Source organism: Squalius cephalus, assembly GCF_949319135.1.
Source record: "Squalius cephalus genome assembly, chromosome: 25".
Classification (NCBI taxonomy): Eukaryota; Metazoa; Chordata; class Actinopteri; order Cypriniformes; family Leuciscidae; genus Squalius; species Squalius cephalus.
In genome coordinates, this window is record NC_137146.1 from 28,773,652 (window position 1) to 28,795,610 (window position 21,959).

The 21,959-nt window shown below is 38.2% G+C and overlaps 2 protein-coding genes across 3 annotated transcripts in view; both read left to right on the forward strand.

Moving 5' to 3' along the window:
• Positions 1-21,959, forward strand: part of itgb1a (integrin, beta 1a) — a 43,633-nt gene that overhangs the window by 14,380 nt on the left and 7,294 nt on the right. For both annotated transcript variants that reach the window (XM_079863169.1, XM_079863170.1), the window contains exons 2-13: positions 10,137-10,203; positions 10,439-10,524; positions 11,612-11,831; positions 11,920-12,090; positions 12,430-12,668; positions 14,184-14,339; positions 14,821-14,916; positions 16,899-16,988; positions 17,420-17,560; positions 17,649-17,851; positions 19,812-20,050; positions 20,866-21,088. In XM_079863169.1, coding sequence (XP_079719295.1) covers positions 10,137-10,203; positions 10,439-10,524; positions 11,612-11,831; positions 11,920-12,090; positions 12,430-12,668; positions 14,184-14,339; positions 14,821-14,916; positions 16,899-16,988; positions 17,420-17,560; positions 17,649-17,851; positions 19,812-20,050; positions 20,866-21,088 — 1,931 coding nt within the window. The remainder of the gene's footprint in view (positions 1-10,136; positions 10,204-10,438; positions 10,525-11,611; positions 11,832-11,919; positions 12,091-12,429; positions 12,669-14,183; positions 14,340-14,820; positions 14,917-16,898; positions 16,989-17,419; positions 17,561-17,648; positions 17,852-19,811; positions 20,051-20,865; positions 21,089-21,959) is intronic.
• LOC307153872 (uncharacterized protein) lies at positions 2,010-6,244 on the forward strand (the record flags this gene model as incomplete). The annotated part of the gene is made up of 11 exons (XM_079863624.1): positions 2,010-2,030; positions 2,358-2,430; positions 2,798-3,076; positions 3,606-3,740; positions 3,934-3,996; positions 4,046-4,084; positions 4,886-4,940; positions 4,990-5,196; positions 5,310-5,356; positions 6,080-6,144; positions 6,197-6,244. The coding sequence occupies 11 exons, from the start codon at positions 2,010-2,012 to the stop codon at positions 6,242-6,244; spliced, it is 1,032 nt and encodes a 343-aa protein (XP_079719750.1).

The following is a 21,959-nucleotide window of genomic DNA, read 5'->3' on the forward strand; positions in this document are numbered from 1 at the left end:
GGGTCCAGGCGAAGGGCCTTCATCAGATCTGGATACGGCCTGGATACGGCAGGCTGCGGGAAAACCTCGGGATAAACAAAAGACACTAAAATTAGCGTAGATGCCATTCTTCTTATGATGTAACGAGTACATCAGGATTTATGGGAAGTGTTCCCGGTTCCGGCTGACCTAATCTATGCAGCCTAACATTGGATTATAGAAGTCTATAATGTATTATGTGAATGCTAGGTCAAAGAGATGTGTCTTTAGTGTTTTAGTCTAGCTTTGAACTGACAGAGTGTGTCTGCTTCCCGGACAATGGTAGGAAGACTGTTCCAGAGTTTTGGTGCTAAATAGGAAAAGGATCTACCGCCAGCAGTCGATTTTGATATTCTAGGTGTTATCAACTGGCCGGAATTTTGAGATTGCAATAGACGTGAAGGACTATAATGCTTTAAGAGCTCGCTCAAGTACTGCGGAGCTAAACCATTTAGTGCTTTGTAAGTAATCAGCAATATTTTAAAATTTATACGATGTTTAATAGGGAGCCAATGCAGTTTTGACAGAACTGGGCTAATATGGTCATACTTCCTGGTTCTGGTAAGAACTCGAGCTGCTGCGTTTTGAACCAGCTGTAGTTGTTTATTAAGCGTGCAGGGCAACCACCCAGTAGAGCATTGCAATAATCTAGCCTTGAGGTCATGAACGCATGAACTAATTGTTCCACATTTGTCAATGAGACCATATGACGTAATTTTGATATATTTTTAAGATGGAAAAATGCAGTTTTACAGATACTAGACACGTGACTTTCAAATGAAAGATTGGTATCAAAGAGCACACCCAGGTTCCTAAACGACGACGAAGACTTAACAGAGCAGCCATCAAGTGTTAGACAGTATTCTAGGTTATTACGTGAGGAAGTTTTTTGTCCAATAATTAGAATCTCTGTTTTTTCAGTTTATAAGTAGGAACTTCATTCCTTAATTTAAAGGGAAGTTCATTTAAAGGGATAGTTCACCCAAAAATGAGAATCAGCCCATGATTTAATCACCCTGAAGTCATCCTAGGTGTATATGACATTCTTCTTTCAGAGGAACACAATCTGAGTTATATTAAAAAATGTCCTGGCTTACAAGCTTTATAATGGAGTGAATGGAGGATGAGATTTTGAAGCCCAAAAAAGTGCATCCATCCATCATAAAAGTAAGTCCATACTGCTCCGGGGGGGTAATAAAGGCCTTCTGAAGTGAAGTGATGGGTTTGTGTAAGAAAAATATCCATATATAACTTTATCAACTAAAACAACTAGCTTCCGGCAGACGGCCGTACGCATCGACTTGTGGTGAAAGAGTAAAGGTCCTTGCACACTGAGTCCGAAATCTTCGTATGTGTTTTTTCGTATCCGTCATTCGGTGGCTCTGAATTGTCAAAACACCATTCAAATGCTTGTTACGGATGCGAAGAACGCAGAACCCGATCCAATTTTTTTTTTCAACCCAATTTTTTTATGACGGACAAAAGTTTCGGAGACAGTGTGTAAGCGTGATTGACATAAGGTTAGGTCATATTTATTTTTTAACGTGCGAAAATTTTGGACGCGAATTTCGGAATTTCGAACCTTGATCTGACGCGTGACGTATTGACTACTCTAGTTAGTAAACTAAATTGAACATTGACTAACAAAATGTTTTAGCTTTATCTTAAGTGGAAGTTGTACTTTTATATTATGGATAATTTACCTTTTGTTTATGGTGAAATTAAGATGTAGCCTAGCTGGTTTGAGAAGAATGTTTTTTGAGGTATGAAACACCCTTTAAAGCATTTTTTCCTGTCATTGTAAAGGGAAGCCTCTGTGTGAGCTAAACTCTCAGTGACACCCGGTCTAATCTGGTCGCTCTGCCCGACGTGCTGTCTGCACTGTGTATAAAAGGCACGCTGAGAGGAACAGTTTTTAGCACACACGTACACACATACACACACTCGTACACACACACACACTGACTGAATTACTCGAGACTCTGTTTACTATGAAGAGACTGATGTTCAGTGTAAGAGCGTTCAGAGGTGTTAGCGAGTTCTTCTGATTGGATCTGGCGTCCGTAGGTCATCAGTGTCTCAGTGTTTCAGTGTCTCTGTGTCTCTGTGTCTCGGTGTCTCAGTGTCTCAGTGTTTCAGTGTCTCAGTGTCTCAGTGTTTCAGTGTCTCAGTGTTTCAGTGTCTCAGTGTCTCAGTGTTTCAGTGTCTCAGTGTTTCAGTGTCTCAGTGTTTCAGTGTCTCAGTGTTTCAGTGTTTCAGTGTCTCATTGTCTCAGTGTCTCTGTGTATCGGTGTCTCTGTCTCTCAGTGTCTCTGTGTCTCAGTGTCTCTGTGTCTCAGTGTTTCGGTGTCTCTGTGTATCGGTGTCTCAGTGTCTCAGTGTCTCTGTGTCTCAGTGTTTCGGTGTCTCTGTGTATCGGTGTCTCAGTGTCTCAGTGTCTCATTGTCTCAGTGTCTCTGTGTCTCTGTGTCTCAGTGTTTCAGTGTCTCTGTGTCTCAGTGTGTCTGTGTCTCAGTGTCTCAGTGTCTCAATGTTTCAGTGTCTCAATGTTTCAGTGTCTCAGTGTTTCAATGGTTCTGTGTCTCAGTGTCTCTGTCTCTCAGTGTGTCAGTGTTTCAGTGTCTCATTGTCTCAGTGTCTCTGTGTGTCAGTGTCTCAGTGTCTCAGTGTTTCAGTGTCTCAATGTTTCAGTGTCTCAATCTTTCAGTGTCTCAGTGTCACAGTGTTTCAGTGTCTCATTGTCTCTGTGTATCGGTGTCTCTGTGTATCGGTGTTTCAGTGTCTCAGTGTTTCAATGTCTCAATGTTTCAGTGTCTCAGTGTTTCAGTGTCTCTGTGTCTCAGTGTTTCAGTGTCTCTGTGTATCGGTGTCTCTGTGTATCGGTGTATCAGTGTCTCTGTGTCTCAGTGTTTCAGTGTCTCAGTGTTTCAGTGTCTCTGTGTATCGGTGTCTCAGTGTCTCTATGTCTCAGTGTTTCAGTGTTTCAGTGTCTCATTGTCTCAGTGTCTCTGTGTATCGGTGTCTCTGTGTATCGGTGTCTCGGTGTATCAGTGTCTCTGTGTCTCAGTGTGTCTGTGTCTCAGTGTCTCAGTGTCTCAATGTTTCAGTGTCTCAATGTTTCAGTGTCTCAGTGTTTCAATGGTTCTGTGTCTCAGTGTCTCTGTCTCTCAGTGTGTCAGTGTTTCAGTGTTTCAGTGTCTCATTGTCTCAGTGTCTCTGTGTGTCAGTGTCTCAGTGTCTCAGTGTTTCAGTGTCTCAATGTTTCAGTGTCTCAATCTTTCAGTGTCTCTGTGTCTCAGTGTCACAGTGTTTCAGTGTCTCATTGTCTCTGTGTATCGGTGTCTCTGTGTATCGGTGTTTCAGTGTCTCAGTGTTTCAATGTCTCAATGTTTCAGTGTCTCAGTGTTTCAGTGTCTCTGTGTCTCAGTGTTTCAGTGTCTCTGTGTATCGGTGTCTCTGTGTATCGGTGTATCAGTGTCTCTGTGTCTCAGTGTTTCAGTGTCTCAGTGTTTCAGTGTCTCTGTGTATCGGTGTCTCAGTGTCTCTATGTCTCAGTGTTTCAGTGTTTCAGTGTCTCATTGTCTCAGTGTCTCTGTGTATCGGTGTCTCTGTGTATCGGTGTCTCGGTGTATCAGTGTCTCTGTGTCTCAGTGTCTCAGTGTTTCAGTGTTTCAGTGTTTCAGTGTCTCAGTGTCTCGGTGTCTCAGTGTCTCTATGTCTCAGTGTATCAGTGTTTCAGTGTCTATGTGTTTCTGTGTCTCTGTGTATCGGTGTCTCAGTGTTTCAGTGTTTCAGTGTCTCAGTGTTTCAGTGTTTCAGTGTCTCGGTATTTCAGTGTCTCAGTGTTTCAGTGTCTCAGTGTTTCAGTGTCTCAGTGTTTCAGTGTCTCAGTGTCTCAGTGTTTCAGTGTCTCAGTGTTTCAGTGTCTCAGTGTCTCTGTGTCTCTGTGTATCGGTGTCTCGGTGTATCAGTGTCTCAGTGTTTCAGTGTCTCATTGTCTCAGTGTCACATTGTCTCAGTGTCTCAGTGTCTCTGTGTCTCTGTGTCTCGGTGTATCGGTGTCTCAGTGTCTCAGTGTCTCAGTGTTTCAGTGTCTCTGTCTCAGTGTTTCAGTGTCTCTGTGTTTCAGTGTCTCAGTGTTTCAGTGTCTCTGTCTCAGTGTTTCAGTGTCTCTGTCTCAGTGTTTCAGTGTCTCTGTCTCAGTTTTTCAGTGTTTCTGTGTCTCTGTGTCTCTGTGTTTCTGTGTCTCAGTTTTTCAGTTTTTCAGTGTTTCTGTGTCTCTGTGTTTCTGTGTCTCTGTGTTTCTGTGTCTCAGTGTTTCAGTGTCTCAGTTTTTCAGTTTTTCAGTGTTTCTGTGTCTCTGTGTTTCTGTGTCTCTGTGTATCGGTGTCTCAGTGTTTCAGTGTTTCAGTGTCTCAGTGTCTCAGTGTCTCAGTGTTTCAGTGTCTCTGTGTATCGGTGTCTCAGTGTTTCAGTGTTTCAGTGTTTCAGTGTCTCAGTGTCTCGGTGTCTCAGTGTCTCAGTGTATCAGTGTTTCAGTGTCTATGTGTTTCTGTGTCTCTGTGTATCGGTGTCTCAGTGTTTCAGTGTCTCAGTGTCTCGGTGTCTCAGTGTCTCAGTGTATCAGTGTTTCAGTGTCTATGTGTTTCTGTGTCTCTGTGTATCGGTGTCTCAGTGTTTCAGTGTCTCAGTTTTTCAGTGTTTCTGTGTCTCAGTGTTTCAGTGTCTCTGTGTATCGGTGTCTCGGTGTTTCAGTGTCTCTGTGTATCGGTGTCTCAGTGTTTCAGTGTTTCAGTGTCTCTGTGTATCGGTGTCTCAGTGTTTCAGTGTCTCTGTGTCTCAGTGTTTCAGTGTCTCATTGTTTCAGTGTCTCTGTGTATCGGTGTCTCTGTGTATCGGTGTCTCGGTGTATCAGTGTCTCTGTGTCTCAGTGTTTCAGTGTCTCATTGTCTCAGTGTCACATTGTCTCAGTGTCTCTGTGTCTCTGTGTTTCAGTGTCTCGGTGTCTCGGTGTCTCATTGTCTCAGTGTCTCAGTGTCTCTGTGTCTCGGTGTTTCAGTGTCTCTGTGTCTCTGTGTCTCTGTGTCTCAGTGTCTCTGTGTCTCAGTGTTTCAGTGTCTCATTGTCTCAGTGTCTCTGTGTCTCGGTGTTTCAGTGTCTCTGTGTATCGGTGTCTCAGTGTCTCAGTGTCTCAGTGTTTCAGTGTCTCAGTGTTTCAGTGTTTCAGTGTCTCAGTGTTTCAGTGTTTCAGTGTCTCAGTGTTTCAGTGTCTCAGTGTTTCAGTGTCTCAGTGTTTCAGTGTCTCAGTGTCTCAGTGTCTCGGTGTATCGGTGTCTCAGTGTCTCAGTGTCTTTGTGTTTCAGTGTCTCTGTGTATCGGTGTCTCAGTATTTTAGTGTTTCAGTGTTTCAGTGTCTCAGTGTCTCTGTCTCAGTGTTTCAGTGTCTCAGTGTTTCAGTGTCTCAGTGTCTCTGTCTCAGTGTTTCAGTGTCTCAGTGTTTCAGTGTCTCAGTGTCTCAGTGTCTCAGTGTTTCAGTGTTTCAGTGTCTCAGTGTCTCAGTGTCTCAGTGTTTCAGTGTTTCAGTGTCTCTGTCTCAGTGTTTCAGTGTCTCTGTCTCAGTGTTTCAGTGTCTCAGTGTTTCAGTGTCTCTGTCTCAGTGTCTCAGTGTCTCAGTGTTTCAGTGTTTCAGTGTCTCGGCGTCTCAGTGTTTCAGTGTCTCTGTGTATCGGTGTCTCAGTGTCTCAGTGTTTCAGTGTCTCAGTGTTTCAGTGTCTCAGTGTTTCAGTGTCTCTGTCTCAGTGTTTCAGTGTTTCAGTGTTTCAGTGTCTCAGTGTTTCAGTGTCTCAGTGTTTCAGTGTTTCAGTGTCTCTGTCTCAGTGTTTCAGTGTATCAGTGTCTCAGTGTCTCAATGTTTCAGTGTCTCTGTGTATCGGTGTCTCTGTGTCTCAGTGTCTCAGTGTCTCAATGTTTCAGTGTCTCAGTGTTTCAGTGTCTCAGTGTTTCAGTGTCTCAGTGTCTCAGTGTCTCTGTGTATCGGTGTCTCATTGTCTCAGTGTTTCAGTGTCTCTGTGTCTCGGTGTCTCGGTGTCTCAGTGTCTCAGTGTCTCAGTGTCTCAGTGTTTCAATGTTTCAGTGTTTCAGTGTTTCAGTGTCTCTGTGTATCGGTGTCTCGCTTCAGCGTTTAAAGGCTGGAGTTCTTCTGAGCCTCATCATCTCTGCTCATTGAGTTTAATGGAAACCACATGCATCACATTCAGCAGGGAAGTAAAAGGCTTTTCCAGCTTCAGCCTGGACTGTAGCCGAAACAGCACTGGTTATGTGTGGGATTTCTGTAGGACTATCATTGACGTGTGTGTAATTTATAGCAAGCTTACTTGCATCAGGCGTTTTTTACATCAAACCAGTATCATGTTAAGACTATGTCAACACTTTTGGATAATGATATACTATTTGTAGATTGTGGTGGCAGCCAGAACGTCTTTCAAATCATTACACTTCTGTTATGCTGTGTATGTTAAACTATTGTGTAAGTCATTTGGCCATTTATTAAAGAACGTTTATATGAGGGCGTTTATATGCTACACTGTAAAAAATTACATGATCAATAAGTTATGACAACATGTTTTTACATTGCTTCAACTCATCAAAATTAGTTAAGCAATTTTAACTTTTTTTTATATGTTTTTAAAAACATTTAATGGTTTAACAGTTTAATGTAATTTAAGTTGATATGACTTAAACATCCAAGTTGACTGAACTTAAAAATTTAAGAAAGCAACTTTTTTACAGTGTAGGATACTTCTAAAACCTGACCAAACGATTGAACTGAAACAAGCTGTCAGGACTGCTGTAAACTAGATAATACTGGCTATAGCTAAATAAAAAGAGATGAGACTTTCCTTTGTGAAAAAGAAGTCTTCAGTGTGCACTTGTAATGTACTTCAAATCTTAAAAAGATACTGTACTTGCAGATTATATAATCATAAAAATTAAATAAAAGGCCACTTAATTGTACTTAAAGAGATACTTTTATGACTGCTTCTTAACGCACTTAAGGACACTTTTAAACAGTGCACTTTGTGATTAAACGTTTTATGTACATTTTAAATAATTATATTTGATCTTTTCAGTTTGAGTGGAAATTACGTTATATTTTAGCTTTCCATAAATGTTTGTCAGTACAGTCGGCAGTACACTTTAATCATATTTCAAAGATACAGAAGTAATTATGAAATGAGATAAAGATGTATACTTAAGTCCTACTCAAGTGCATGGGTCAAAAACACTCTAAAGCTGCACTTAATATATATTTAAACTATAATCCATTTTTATTTAATTGCAATTAAGTGTTCAAAAACATTGCATTCGGTTCATGCTTAAGCGTATTCTTTCTGTAATAACTACTAATTTTAAAAGTATGCAAAAGTCCTTATTTTTCACAATGTTTGGTATGTCCCGCTCCAGGAAGTTTTTCATTAATAATTATGTTTTGTTAGGAGATATATGTCAGGAAACAGGAAAGAAAACAGTATTTGTCAAACCCTCTTACTTCAAATTAAGGAAACTTATTTTAGCACTACTAAATCGGTACTAATCTTAACCACTATTAAGATTTCACTGATTACTGAAGACATCAGCGCATGCAACGCGCTTTTTTCAGCCCCTCACTGACACGTGGAGCCAAACAGAGGATCATTTATTAACCAGACGCAACACAAAGTCTCATGGGACACACTGATCAATAATGCTTTACCTGCAGGACACACAGCTTTCAGCCGGCAGAAGTGCTCTGATCTAATGACAGATCAATGTGAGCCAGTGTTACTGGAAATAAACTGGAGATATATATATATATATATATATATATGGGTGGATGACGGATAAGGATTTAAAATGTGGAGAGAAAAAAAACTGGCAAAAAATTCAAATTTTAGGACTTTCTATACAAGTTAGATTGTTGTGTATGTAATGCAATGACGTACACATTTCAAGAATGTATTTAACCATTTTTATTAACCATATTTATATATATAATACAATCCCATTGTGTTGTGCCATGAACTTTGGATAAAAAGTCATTTTTGTTTTGTTACTCTACAGCTATTACACAATATATTAGATTTGGTTACACTTTATTTTAAAGTGTCATTGTTCCAGTTATTATACATTTAAGTACTGAGTAATATTAATTAACTACATGCACTTACTATAGGGTTAGGGTAGGATTAGCATTTGGTTGAGGGTTAGTTGCATGTAATAATCCCTAATTTACTGTTATTACTATGGTAAGTACAAGTAACATATGTAACAAGGACACTGTAAAATAAAGTTTTATCTTGGATTTTTCCTAGTATATTTCTGTACTCCTGTTGAGGATACTGTTTGTCCACTCGAGTAACACCCTTTGCCGAAGGGAGTCGGCAGACCCTGCAGCGGTTCCTCTTTCAGGAGCTGAGAATAGAGGAAGGTTAATGACCTCCCGTGTATTTAAGGTCATCACTGAAAATATGAGCAACAAAACATCTTTTCAGCATTTCAAAGTCAGATCAAGTAGATACACTCTTAAAAATCGGTTCTTTACTGGCATGTATCGTTCCATAAAGAACCTTTAACAGAGAGCCTTTCAATTCAACACAAGGTTCTTTACACTCTTCAAAATAAAGTTTCCTAAAAGCGGGTTTCCTAAAAGAACCTTTTCCACTATAAAGAACCTTTGTCCATTGAAAAATTTCCATTGAGGTTAAAGTTTCTTCATGAAACCACTGATGCCAATAAACAGCTTTTATTTTTAATAGTGTATATTGGGAAAAGGTTCTTTAGATTATTTAAATGTTCTTCACACTTTTAAGAACTGATCACTGAAAGATTCTTTGTGGAACCAAGACTGGTTCTTCTATGGCATCGCTGTGAAAACCCCCTTTTAGGAAACTTTATTTTGAAGAGTGTAAAGAACCTTGTGTTGAAATGAAAGGCTTTATGTTAAAGGTTCTTTATGGAACGATAAATACCAATAAAGAACCGATTTTTAAGAGTGTATCTACTTGATCTGACTTTGAAATGCTGAAAAGATGTTTTGTTGCTCATATATTTTCAGTGATGACCTTAAATACACGGGAGGTCATTAACCTTCCTCTATTCTCAGCTCCTGAAAGAGGAACCGCTGCAGGGCTAACTTAAAAACCGCCACTCATAACCATAATTCACCGGTCGAAGTGTTTCCTAGTGGCTCTTTCCCCGGACAGAAACAGTGCCATTGCTGTGAAAACCCCTTCACACTTCGAGTTATGCATGTTTAATGTTCTTCATGGAACCATAGATGACAATAAAGAAGCTTTATTCATTAACTCATTTCTTAATCCCTTATCCAAAGAGAATATTTTTACCTCAGTAGCATTTCTTGTTTAAAAGAACCTTTATTTTTAAGAGTGTATAGTTTAAAAAGTTTCTTTCAGTTATTAAAATTTCACACTTGTGATGAGCTGATCACTGAATAGTTCATTGGGGAACCAAAAATGGTTCGTCTATGGTTAAAACCCCCTTTGGAACCTTTATTTTTAATAGTAATAGCACTTTTTTACTCTTTCCAGTGTCCCTTGATATATAACATGGCATTGATTATCATAGTCATATACAGTGTGTTATTTATGTAGTTATTTTAAAGATCCTGGTCACTAAAACTGTCATTGATACCATAAGGATCTATTTTCTAACCCTTAAAGTATGATTTTTATTGTCATAGCCCAATGATGATGGTTTCATTCAGTCATATTAAATAATATATTTAGGTAACACTTTATTTTACAGTGTCCTTGTTACATTTGTTACATGTACATACCATAGTAATAACAGTAAATTAGGCATAATTACATGCAACTAACCCTCAACCAAACCCTAATCCTACCCTAACCCTATAGTAAGTACATGTAGTTGCTTAATATTACTCAGTATTTAAATATATAATTACACTGTAACAATGACACCTTAAAATAAAGTGTAACCTCTATTTATATATTATAATTGACATAATATATTAAAATAAACAGCTTAGATGTTGCCACATTCATTGTTTCCCAGAATAAGTGAATCCACTGCTTATGTTTTTTGTCTTTTTGTTCTAGATGGACCTGAAGATACTTTTCATATCCACATTATTAGGGATCATTTGTTGCGGCCGCGCACAGCAAGGTAATGTGAACTTTCAGATCAGCGAAGCTTGAAACGCTGTACTGTATCTCCATCAGAATTAATAAGCGCTGTGTTTGTTTTGAGGCTCTCGTTGGACAGTAAAATAGTGCTGTCATTACTCAGAGGTCGGAGCGCTCTCCTTAATGGAAAACAGTAGTCGTCTCTGGCTCCAGTTACTGCAAGTGAATGAATCGACTGGCCAGATTTAAAGCGCTCTGTCTCTTGTGTTCTGCAGAGGGCAACGAGTGCATCAAAGCCAACGCTTTATCCTGTGGCGAGTGCATACAAGTGGGGGCTAAATGTGGATGGTGCACTGATGCCGTGAGTAGCGTTACAATGCCACGCATTCTTCACTTTAACTCTCCATTGCTGAAACAAACACATTTATTGCCACAATATACTATTTGTGCAGCATTACACTCATAATCACAGAGAGAAATGATGCTGAACAAAGTGACTCAAACTAAGTCATTTGATATTAATAGTTATGGCAGATTTGCCAGGAACAGTAATGGCGGATAAGTGTTGTCATTCCATTCATACTAGGAAATCTCGTTCCTCATGGAAAGATCGTGGTGATGCTTGAGTTTGTGCTTATATGAGTCCTTATAAGGAGTTTCAGGCATCAATGATAATAACAAAATATTATGGATTATGGATTAAATACACAAACAAGCACCAGGGGACAGTGGTGGTGTCATTACTACTGTCTTATTATTCACTAATTACATTATAAGTGTATTTCGTTGCTGAGTTTTACTATATCAGGGTGTTATAACATTTATTTTTTAGGTTAATTAACTTTAAGATCAATTTTCTTTTCTAAAATGTTCTATTTATTATATGATTTTAAATTTTTTGTAGTACTTTCCTGTTTTGTATGAGAAACGTACGCTAGCATTAAAAAGGTTTTCTTTTCTTTTAAGAAATGAATACTTTTATTCAGCTAGGATGCATTAAATTGATCAAAAATGGCAGGAAATACGTTTACATAATACATTTTATTTTTTTATTCATTAAAGAATCCTGAAAAAAAAAAGGCATGACGGTTTCCACAAAAATATGAAGCTGTTTTCAACATTGATGATAATCATAAATGTTTCTTGAGAATCAAATCTTGATTTCTGAGGGATCATGTGACACTGAAGACTGGAGTAATGATGCATTGATCACAGGAATAAATTACACTTTACTGTATATTCACATAGAGAACAGCTGATTTACATTAGAATAATATTAAAATAATATATTTTTTAATCAAATAAATGCAGCCTTGGTGAGCAGAAGAGACTTCTTTCAAACACATTAAAAAATCTTACCAACCCAAACTTTTGAACAAATATAAATAATCTGACGTGCTTAACACAATCACATATAACAGCCTGAATATGTTCTCCTCACGCAACAGGAGTTTCTGAAACAGGGAGAGCCGACATCGGCGCGCTGTGATGAACTGGAGTCGCTCAAGAAAAGAGGCTGTTCGAAAACCAAGATCGAAAACCCTCACGGCAGCCAAAATATCCTGAAGAACAAAGCAGTGACCCACCGCAGGAAAGGAGCGGAGAAACTCCGACCCGAGGACATTACTCAGATCCAGCCTCAGAAACTCAGCCTCAAACTCAGATCTGGTGCCTGATCACTTACAATCGTTGCTTTTGTTGATCTGTGTAAGTGATTGTGGGAACACATACTAACACATTTTTGTTATTTCTGTAGGGGAACCTCAAAATATCAAGCTGAAGTTCAAGAGGGCTGAAGACTATCCCATAGACCTGTACTACCTGATGGACCTGTCCTACTCCATGAAGGACGACTTGGAGAACGTCAAGAATCTCGGGACTAGTTTGATGAAGGAAATGTCCAAGATCACCTCAGATTTCAGGATAGGTGAGAGTCTGATAAGATCATGCTGCAAAACTAAACTCACTGGTAGTTTGGCTTTAAAACCTTGGTTCTATCAGATACCAGTGTTAACCCTGTAAAGCCTGACGTAATAACGGTCATACATTGAAAAATAAAGTAGCGCAGTGGAATGAAAAAACTTGATTTTCCGGTACAGGATGAGAGCTTATTAATTACGAAAACGTTTTTCAGTAACTGTTGTTAGTTTTGTTTCGTTTTTCATTTATGTTGAAATTTCTATTTTATTTCAGTTTACGAACATGTTTTTTGACCAAAAGTCTTAGTTTCAGTTTTCGTTTACTAAAATAACCTCGTTCCGGACAGGTTTCGGCTCTTTCGTGGAGAAGACGGTGATGCCGTACATCAGCACGACTCCAGCCAAGCTCCTGAACCCGTGCACTGGGGACCAGAACTGCACCAGTCCCTTCAGCTACAAGAACGTGCTGAAACTCACCAGCAACGGCCACCAGTTCAACAGTCTGGTGGGGAAACAGCAGATATCTGGAAACCTCGACTCTCCCGAGGGAGGGTTTGATGCCATCATGCAGGTTGCCGTCTGTGGAGTGAGTATGAAACAACTGGCGGAGGGTTTGCTCTGTTTTTACGTTATTGATAAAATAGAGATGCACGATATATCGGCCACCATATCGGTATCGTATCGGTTAATTCTTAAAGTTAAAATTTGGCAGATATATTAAAGACAATAAATAATGGATTCTTTTCTTTAGAGATCGACCGATTTTTTTAGAATCAATGCCGATATAGATCATTTGCATGTTTATGTGCCTGATAACCGATATGCAGAACCGATATTTATTGTTTTATTCCTGTTTTTGACAATTATAACAACAGTACTGTACTTATTTAACACACACAGAGAGAGAAAATCAAATTCAGCGCTTTTATTTCCGACATGTGCTCATTCAAGGCTGTTTTATTTAATTAATGTAAACTTGCGTCTTTATTGGGACAGGACTTGAAGGATTACGTGACTCTGTGAGTTTGTCTCTATATTTTAGCATAAAGTTTAAACTACATATCAAGCATATATGTAACATATCTCATTTGTGCATTAATGGCTGTTATGTTAAATACGATGTGAATACAATATTACAAAACCGATACCCAATTATGGAAAAATGCTTACATATCGGGAAAAATATCGGTAAAACCGATTATCAGTTGATCTCTAATTCCCTTCAGCTGAGACACTTCAGATGTGCACTGTTCACCATGATGTTTTTGAATTGCTTGAAATATGATTGGAATCACTTCAAAAAGGAAAATACCGTTAAGCGCAACATGCAAGTCTGACATATTAGCTACATAAAATTATAATGAGAACATCATTATAATTGTGTGATTGGGACATGGCTGTTAAAGGCATAGTTCACACAAAAATGAAAATTACCCTCACCCTCAAGTCATCCTAGGTGTATATGACTCTTCTTTCAGACGAATACAGTTGGAGTTATATTAAAAAATGTCCTGGCTATATAATGGCAGTGAATTACTTTTGAAGTCCATAAAGTGCATCTTTCCATGATAAAAGTGCATCTATCCATCATAAAAGTGCATCTATCCATGATAAAAGTGCATCTGTACATGATAAAAGTGCATCTATCCATGATAAAAGTGCATCTATCCATCATAAAAGTGCATCTGTCCATCATAAAAGTGCATCTGTCCATCATAAAAGTGCATCTGTCCATCATAAAAGTGCATCTGTCCATGATAAAAGTGCATCTATCCATGATAAAAGTGCATCTATCCATAAAAGTGCATCTGTCTATCATAAAAGTGCATCTGTCCATCATAAAAGTGCATCTATCCATGATTAGTTCTTAAGACAGAGTTTATGTAACTGGCAGTAGTTTATACTGAATGTCCTGATTTGATTATTTTCTGACTTAAATGCCACAGTAATATGGCATCTTTAATTAATTTGTGTTCTTAATCTGTTTTTGTACTTTCCGCTCACTCCCCTTGGCCTCATTTTTCTCCTTCTTCCTGTTCGTTCTCTCTCTCTCTCTCTCTCTCTCTCTCTCTCTCTCTCTCTCTCTGTCTCTCTCTCTCAGAACCACATTGGCTGGAGAAATGTCACCCGTTTGTTGGTGTTCTCTACTGACGCAGGTTTTCATTTTGCCGGAGATGGCAAACTTGGTGGAATCGTGCTTCCCAATGATGGGAAATGCCACTTAAAAGACGGCATGTACACGATGAGCCATTATTATGTATGTATATGACATTTTCCAGCAAGGCTATAAAACCATGTCTTGAACATTTTGGTGGACAAAAAAAAAATATTTCTAGATTTTGTTGGCGGGGGGTGGGTGGAGAGAGATGCTGTCACATATGTAATGGTCCTTTTTTTAAAGGAATTTAAGAAATAAAGTATTTAAAGATAAAAAAAAAAAGAAAGAACTTGAATCTATTGTGAAATAATGCATTTGAACTATTTGCAAATAATATTTTTATTTTGCAAATAATATTTTTATTTTAAAATATGCACATTGACTCTTAATCGTATGCCTAAATGGCCCTGCTTCTCACATTCAATCACTACTTATATTACACAAATCATGTAAATGGGTATTTTCACTTTAAAATTTGACAGATTTGTCCCTCTCAATGTCTACGGTCCTGTTTCAGCTGATTTTCAGACCAGATGTATGTGATATTCGACTCATATCTTTCCTGTCCTTTCCTGACTAGGATTACCCCTCCATCGCTCACCTAGTTCAGAAACTGAGTGAAAATAACATCCAGACCATCTTCGCCGTTACAGAAGAGTTTCAGCCTGTTTACAAAGTAAGTCCATAGATGATTATCTTAATGATGTGTATGAAAGTGTGTGTGCATGAACGGGAACACTCTCTATTTTTGTCTGTCTGGACCCTGTAGTTTCTTCCCCTGTTCATTTTTTTTTTGTACTTGCTCAAAGAGAAGGTCTGTAGTCTCATTCCACACTTGTCAAAACTTATGAAAGTTTGTGGTGCTATTTGGATTTGATCAAAGCCTCAGTGCTAAGTGTTAAATTTAAGCACATAACATGTAATTGTTGCTTGAATGATTCCTCAAACCCTGTGGCTGGTTGAGAGGAGGCATGATATTACTTTTCTAAGTGATCAGACTCACAATATTCACCTTCTGGATGATAAAACAGATGAAAAAAATGCCATAAAAGTGCATCTATCCATCATAAAAGTTAATCTATCCATCATAAAAGTTAATCTATCCATCATAAAAGTTAATCTATCCATCATAAAAGTGCATCTATCCATCATAAAACTGCATCTATCCATCATAAAGGTGCATCTATCCATGATAAAAGTGCATCCATCCATCATAAGTGCATCTGTCCATCATAAAAGTGCATCTATCCATCATAAAAGTTCATCTATCCATGATAAAGTGCATCTATCAATCATAAAAGTGCATCTATCCATCATAAAAGTGCATCTATCCATCATAAAAGTGCATCCATCCATCATAAAAGTGCATCTATCCATCATAAAAGTGCATCTATCCATCATAAAAGTGCATCTATTCATCATTAAAGTGCATCTATCATCATAAAAGTTCATCTATTCATCATAACAGTGCATCTATCCATCATAAAAGTGCATCTATCCATCATAAAAGTTAATCTATTCATCATAAAAGTGCATCTATCCATCATAAAAGTGCATCTATCCATCATAAAAGTGCATCTATCATCATAAAAGTGCATCTATCCATCATAAAAGTGCATCTATTCATCATAAAAGTGCATCTATCCATCATAAAAGTGCATCTATCCATCATAAAAGTGCATCTATCCATCATAAAAGTTAATCTATTCATCATAAAAGTGCATCTATCATCATAAAAGTGCATCTATCCATCATAAAAGTGCATCTATCCATCATAAAAGTTAATCTATTCATCATAAAAGTGCATCTATTCATCATAAAAGTGCATCTATCCATCATAAAAGTGCATCTATCCATCATAAAAGTGCATCTATTCATCATAAAAGTGCATCTATCCATGATAAAAGTGCATCTATCCATCATAAAAGTGCATCTATTCATCATAAAAGTGCATCTATACATGATAAAAGTGCATCTATCCATCATAAAAGTGCATCTATCATCATAAAAGTGCATCTATCCATCATAAAAGTGCATCTATCATCATAAAAGTGCATCTATCCATCATAAAAGTGCATCTATCCATCATAAAAGTTAATCTATTCATCATAAAAGTGCATCTATCCATCATAAAAGCGCATCTATCCATCATAAAAGTGCATCTATCCATCATAAAAGTGCATCTATCCATCATAAAAGTGCATCTATTCATCATAAAAGTGCATCTATACATGATAAAAGTGCATCTATCCATCATAAAAGTGCATCTATTCATCATAAAAGTGCATCTATCCATCATAAAAGTTAATCTATCCATCATAAAAGTTCATCTATTCATCATAAAAGTGCATCTATCCATGATAGACTTGCATTGAAAGAGCCACAACTTGAGACAAGACTATGTGTTACAAATGGATGAATTGTATAATGAAATGCCATCTCAAATATTTCACTCTCGAGAGCCTGAAACTCTCCTGAATCCAACTTCTCTGTATTTGGAAAGCCACAACCCCAAGATAGTTTCCCGGCTTGGAATGATCCAGACGGCAAAGTCATAATTTAGAGTTCCTGTCTGCTGTTTAAAAGCCCTGCTGTAAAACAAACACCCTGCGTCCCTGTGCTTCAGATTCATGAATGTTTTTCTCTGTTTTTCCACAGGAACTTAAAAACCTGATTCCAAAGTCTGCTGTGGGAACGCTTTCAGCAAACTCCAGCAATGTTATCAATCTTATTATTGATGCATACAATGTGAGTAGATAAAGTTTCTTTATACAGTAGTGGCCAAAAGTCATGTCCGGAGGGGATATTAGTTTTTAATGACCCTGCCAGATTGATTAAACCATTCAAATATAAGGGAAGTGTTCTTGAGGCAAGAACAAAACACTAAACTAGTCAAACTAAAGCTACAGGTTTCTGTGTGCATAGAAAAACACAAAGCTCTCAGGAAAAAGCAAACATTGATCACAACATAATCAGTTATAAATATTTCATTAATTCTCTCATTTATCTTTTCTTTGTAGGATGGCCTGGCCAAAAATTATGCAACATGCTTACAAAGTCTTTAACACATCTTTAATGATATTTGAATGAAGGGTGAAGATGTGAATTCTCTCACTTTTTGCCACTACTGTTAATATCTCCAGTATATAAAGGACTTGGACTGATTTATGTTTTCTCAGTCTCTTTCCTCAGAGGTGATCCTGGAGAACAGCAAGCTTCCCGAGGGAGTGACGATCACCTATCAGTCACGCTGTAAGAATGGACTCGTGAACGAGGGAGAGAACGGGCGGAAGTGCTCCAACATCTCTATCGGAGACGAGGTGAGTTCAAACCAGCGTGATGTAATGTGCATCAGAAACCTGTAGCCTGTTGTTCCTGAGTCTTTTTCTGTCTCCAATGAATCCTCAGGTGTCGTTCAACATCAATATCACAGCTCAAGGCTGTCCCAAACAAGGCAAACCGGAAACCATTAAGATCAAGCCCTTGGGCTTCACTGAGGAGGTCGAGATCGAACTCAACTTCATTTGCGAGTGTGATTGTCACAAGCACGGCATCAAGAATAGTGAAATGTGCCATAACGGCAATGGGACGTTTGAGTGCGGAGCCTGCAGGTGAGACCGTCCTCAGATAACTGTCCTGGATTTGCTTAGGCTTATAAAAATGCATGAGTTTGGTTGATTGCTAAATTACATGTCATTTTTGTCCTGAAAGGTTAAAAACAAACTGCAAATGCTGTGCTTATATACATATATATGACACTGATGGCACAAGCTGATTGGCTCTGCTGATCCTGCAGCCAATGAGATCGCTTGCTCAACATTTGAATTGTCTGGTTGAGTGTTTGCTGTAAGCTCTATCAGAGTTCCTCTAAACCCCTCCACCTCCCCAGCTCCACCTGCCGAGATCTGATCCAGGGTTCATGTTTGTCTATTCATGCAGCAGCCGCAGATCTTATACGTTTTAGCCTATTTTGGGACAATTTTTTAATGAAAATCTAGTACATTTTACCCCAAAATTCTCAGTACATATATAATAAACAATGCAAATAATTATTATTATTAACTCTTTCTCCGCCATCGTTTTTGAAAAAAGTTGCCAGCCACCACCAGCATTTTTGATCATTTTCACAAAAGTTTCGTGGCCCCCAGAATATTTTGTTGTATGAATATTTGAACATAGCCTGGAAATCCAGACCTAGATCTGAAAGATTAATGGTCTGGCATCGACTAATGAAGCTCGGCCAGCTCGAGGGGCGGCACCAAACACGCGTTTGAAAATCTCACAGCACGCAATAGGATAACACTACGACCAATCACAACAAGCCCCACACGCTCAGCTTCCAGCGGAGATAACTGGTAGATTAGACTCTTGCCGTATCCGGTCGGCAAAACATCAAAAACGCCCTTCTTGCAAAGGAATGATTCGAGCGGTGTCTTCTGTTCCTGTTTTAGATAAAAAGGCAAGTCTAACTCGCTCATTATAGCGGCCAAAGCCGTTTCAAACAACTGGTGTTCATCCAGAGCCATCTTGCAATGTTTACTAATGACTTCGACGTCACAGCGCTGTCGTCATCTCGCCTCTGGCCCGCCTATATCAGATAACCCGATGTGATTGGTGCAGCTCAGATAGAGGGGCATATTTAATGAGCATCATTACTGGACGCCAGAGTAACTCGCTGAGCAAATTCAACTTGTGCTCTCGCGAGAACTCTGGATTACCAGGGTAGTTTGAACATGCAGTATATCCTGCTTTTAAACAAAACAACAACAACAAAAAATTCTAGCTTCATGCATTCCTTTTTTTAATCAACACTTGTATATGGGTAAGTTTCATTAAAAAAATTAAAAAATGTAACATTTTGAGCAAAAAGTTGAGAAAATCATGTTTTTGTCAAAGATCGGATTCAGAACGATGATCAAAACACAGATGGAGTCGATCGAGTCCATCAACACCTCAAAGCTTCTCAGTCCTGTAGCTCGTCCTGGTCGACATTTCATTCAGTAACATTAGGCAGATTTGATTTATATGCCGTTTAATGATGGCGACAGCATTATTTTACATATGCATCTGTTTACATATGCGCTTGTTTCTGCTTATTCTTCACCTGTGTTTTGATCAGGAGATTCTGTACTCTTTCAGAAAATGCCTTATAGCGCCCCCTACCATATAACAGTGAAAACACAGAAAGCTGTAAATGTCCATCAATCGCAGGGAAAATCTCATTCACATTATCATAATTGTCCAGATAATTTTATTACTTAGTATCGTTGTAATTCTCATTATTTGCATAATACCATGATTTACTGCATTACTGTAAAAATATAATACAGTGATTTATTTAAATCAGCATACATTAAATACAATACAAAGTCAAAGAAAATAATGTCACAATGCAAAACAAATATAAATGTTTGCTTTATTGAGAATACAGTTGATTTTAGGGTTAAACATGACACTGAATCTTTTTGTTCCTGTTTGGATATTAATTGCATAAGTCAGAAGGTCTATCTACATGAGTGTGTGTGAGCCGTTGTTCTCAGCATCTCCTCAGTCCTCGTCGTGTCCTCTCAGGTGTAATAAGGGCCGTGTGGGCAGGCAGTGTGAGTGCCGGAAGGATGAGGTGTCCACCGAGGACCTGGACAAGAACTGCCGCAGGGACAACGGCACGGACATCTGCAGCAATAACGGCGAGTGTGTGTGCGGGACCTGCGAGTGCAAGAAGAGGGAAAATCCCGAAGAACGCTACAGCGGAAAATTCTGCGAGTGTGACAACTTCAACTGCGACCGCTCCAATAATAAACTCTGTGGAGGTACTGAAACGGGAAGCTTTTTCTTTTTTTGGACCACCAGTGCATCACTCAGCAGACTATTAATAGAGGAAAGGCGTTGTATAAGGGTAGAAAGCACTGCAAAAAATGCTTTTCTTACTTAGTATTTTTGTCTTGTTTCCAGTCCAAAACATCTAAAAATTCTTAAATCAAGATGCATTTACTAGATGAGTAAAATGCCATGAGATTTTATGTCTTGTTTTCTAAGGAAATAAATCAAAATTAAGTGAGGTGTTGCTTAAAAAAAGCTAAATGATCTGACAATGGGGTCAGAAAAATAATCTTGTTTCTGTTTGAATTAACATTATTTTTCTTACCCTATTAGCAGATCATTTTGCTTGTTTTAAGCAAAAACTCTCTTAATTTTGATTTATTTCCTTAGAAAATTTAGAAAAATTTCCTCTAGAATTTTTAGATATCTGGACTGGAAACAAGACAAAAATACAAGTAAGAAAAGCATTTTTTTGCAGAGCAGATACATTTAATTCAGTTCAATTCACATTTATTTGTACAGCGCTTTTCACAATACACATCATTTCAAAGCAACTTTACAGAAAATGCATGAGTCCACATTACAATTTACAGTGATCTGTCATCAGAAGTAACTGACTAGTATTTCAGAAATGTACATATACAAAATCACAGTTAGTGAAAAAGGTTTTAATTTAAACAATGTAATAATTTAATGCAGAAACAATGAGCTCATGAATACTTGTTTGTTAACAAATGATTATGACATTCAGAAAGATGTGGCATTGGTGAAGTGGATTGCGAGATAAAGGCTGTTTCTCCTGTAGGACACGGGCACTGTGAGTGTCGGGTGTGCATCTGTGACGCTAACTACACCGGCAGCGCGTGCGACTGCTCTCTGGACACCTCCACATGCTTAGCCTCCAACAAGCAGATCTGCAACGGCAGGGGGACGTGCGAGTGCGGGACCTGCAGGTGCACCGACCCCAAGTTCCAGGGCCCCACCTGTGAGATCTGCCCCACCTGCCCCGGCGTCTGCACCGAGCACAAGTCAGTCAAACACACCACCAGTGTGGGACATATCGAGCTACATGTGGCAAGCCGTTTTAGCTTAAATTGTACCCAGCGTTACTCGTCGTAATTGCATTTTTACTAGTAAGAATTAAATTTGAGAGCTCTACAATTGAATTGTTACTAGTAAGAATTACAATTACAGAGCTCTCTAATTGAATTTTTACTAGTAAAAAACAAATTAAAGACATGTATAATTGCAGAGCTCTGTAATTGAGTTAAAGAGCTCTGCAATTGCATTCTTAGTAGTAACAATTTAATTGTAGAGCTCCGTAATTAAAAATGAATGAAAGTCAATGGAGACATATGACTAGTAAAAATTAATTTGTAGAGCTCTCTAATTGGAATTGTTACTAGTAAGAATTGAATTGTAGATCTCTCTAATTGAATTCTTACTAGTAAAAATGCAATTACGACGAGTAACGCTGTGTACAATTTAAGCTAAAACGGCTTGCCATACATGGACAATTTAACATATATAAATATATATAACTGGATAACCCTGGACCACAAAACCAGTCACATGGGTAATTTTTTTTCAATTGAGATTTATACATCATCTGAAAGCTGAATAAATAAGCTTTCCATTGATGTATGGTTTGTTAGGATAGGACAATATTTGTCCAAGATACAACTATTAGACAATCTGGAATCTGAGGGTGCAAAAAAAATCGAAACTTTGAGAAAATCTCCTTTAAAGTTGTTCATTTATGTTCATGATTTTGCTGCACTCACTCACTAAACTAAATGTTTTATATATTTAGGAGGAGATTTACAAAATATCCTCAAGGAACATGATCTTTACTTAATATCCTCATGATTTTTGGCATACAAGAAAAATCTATAATTT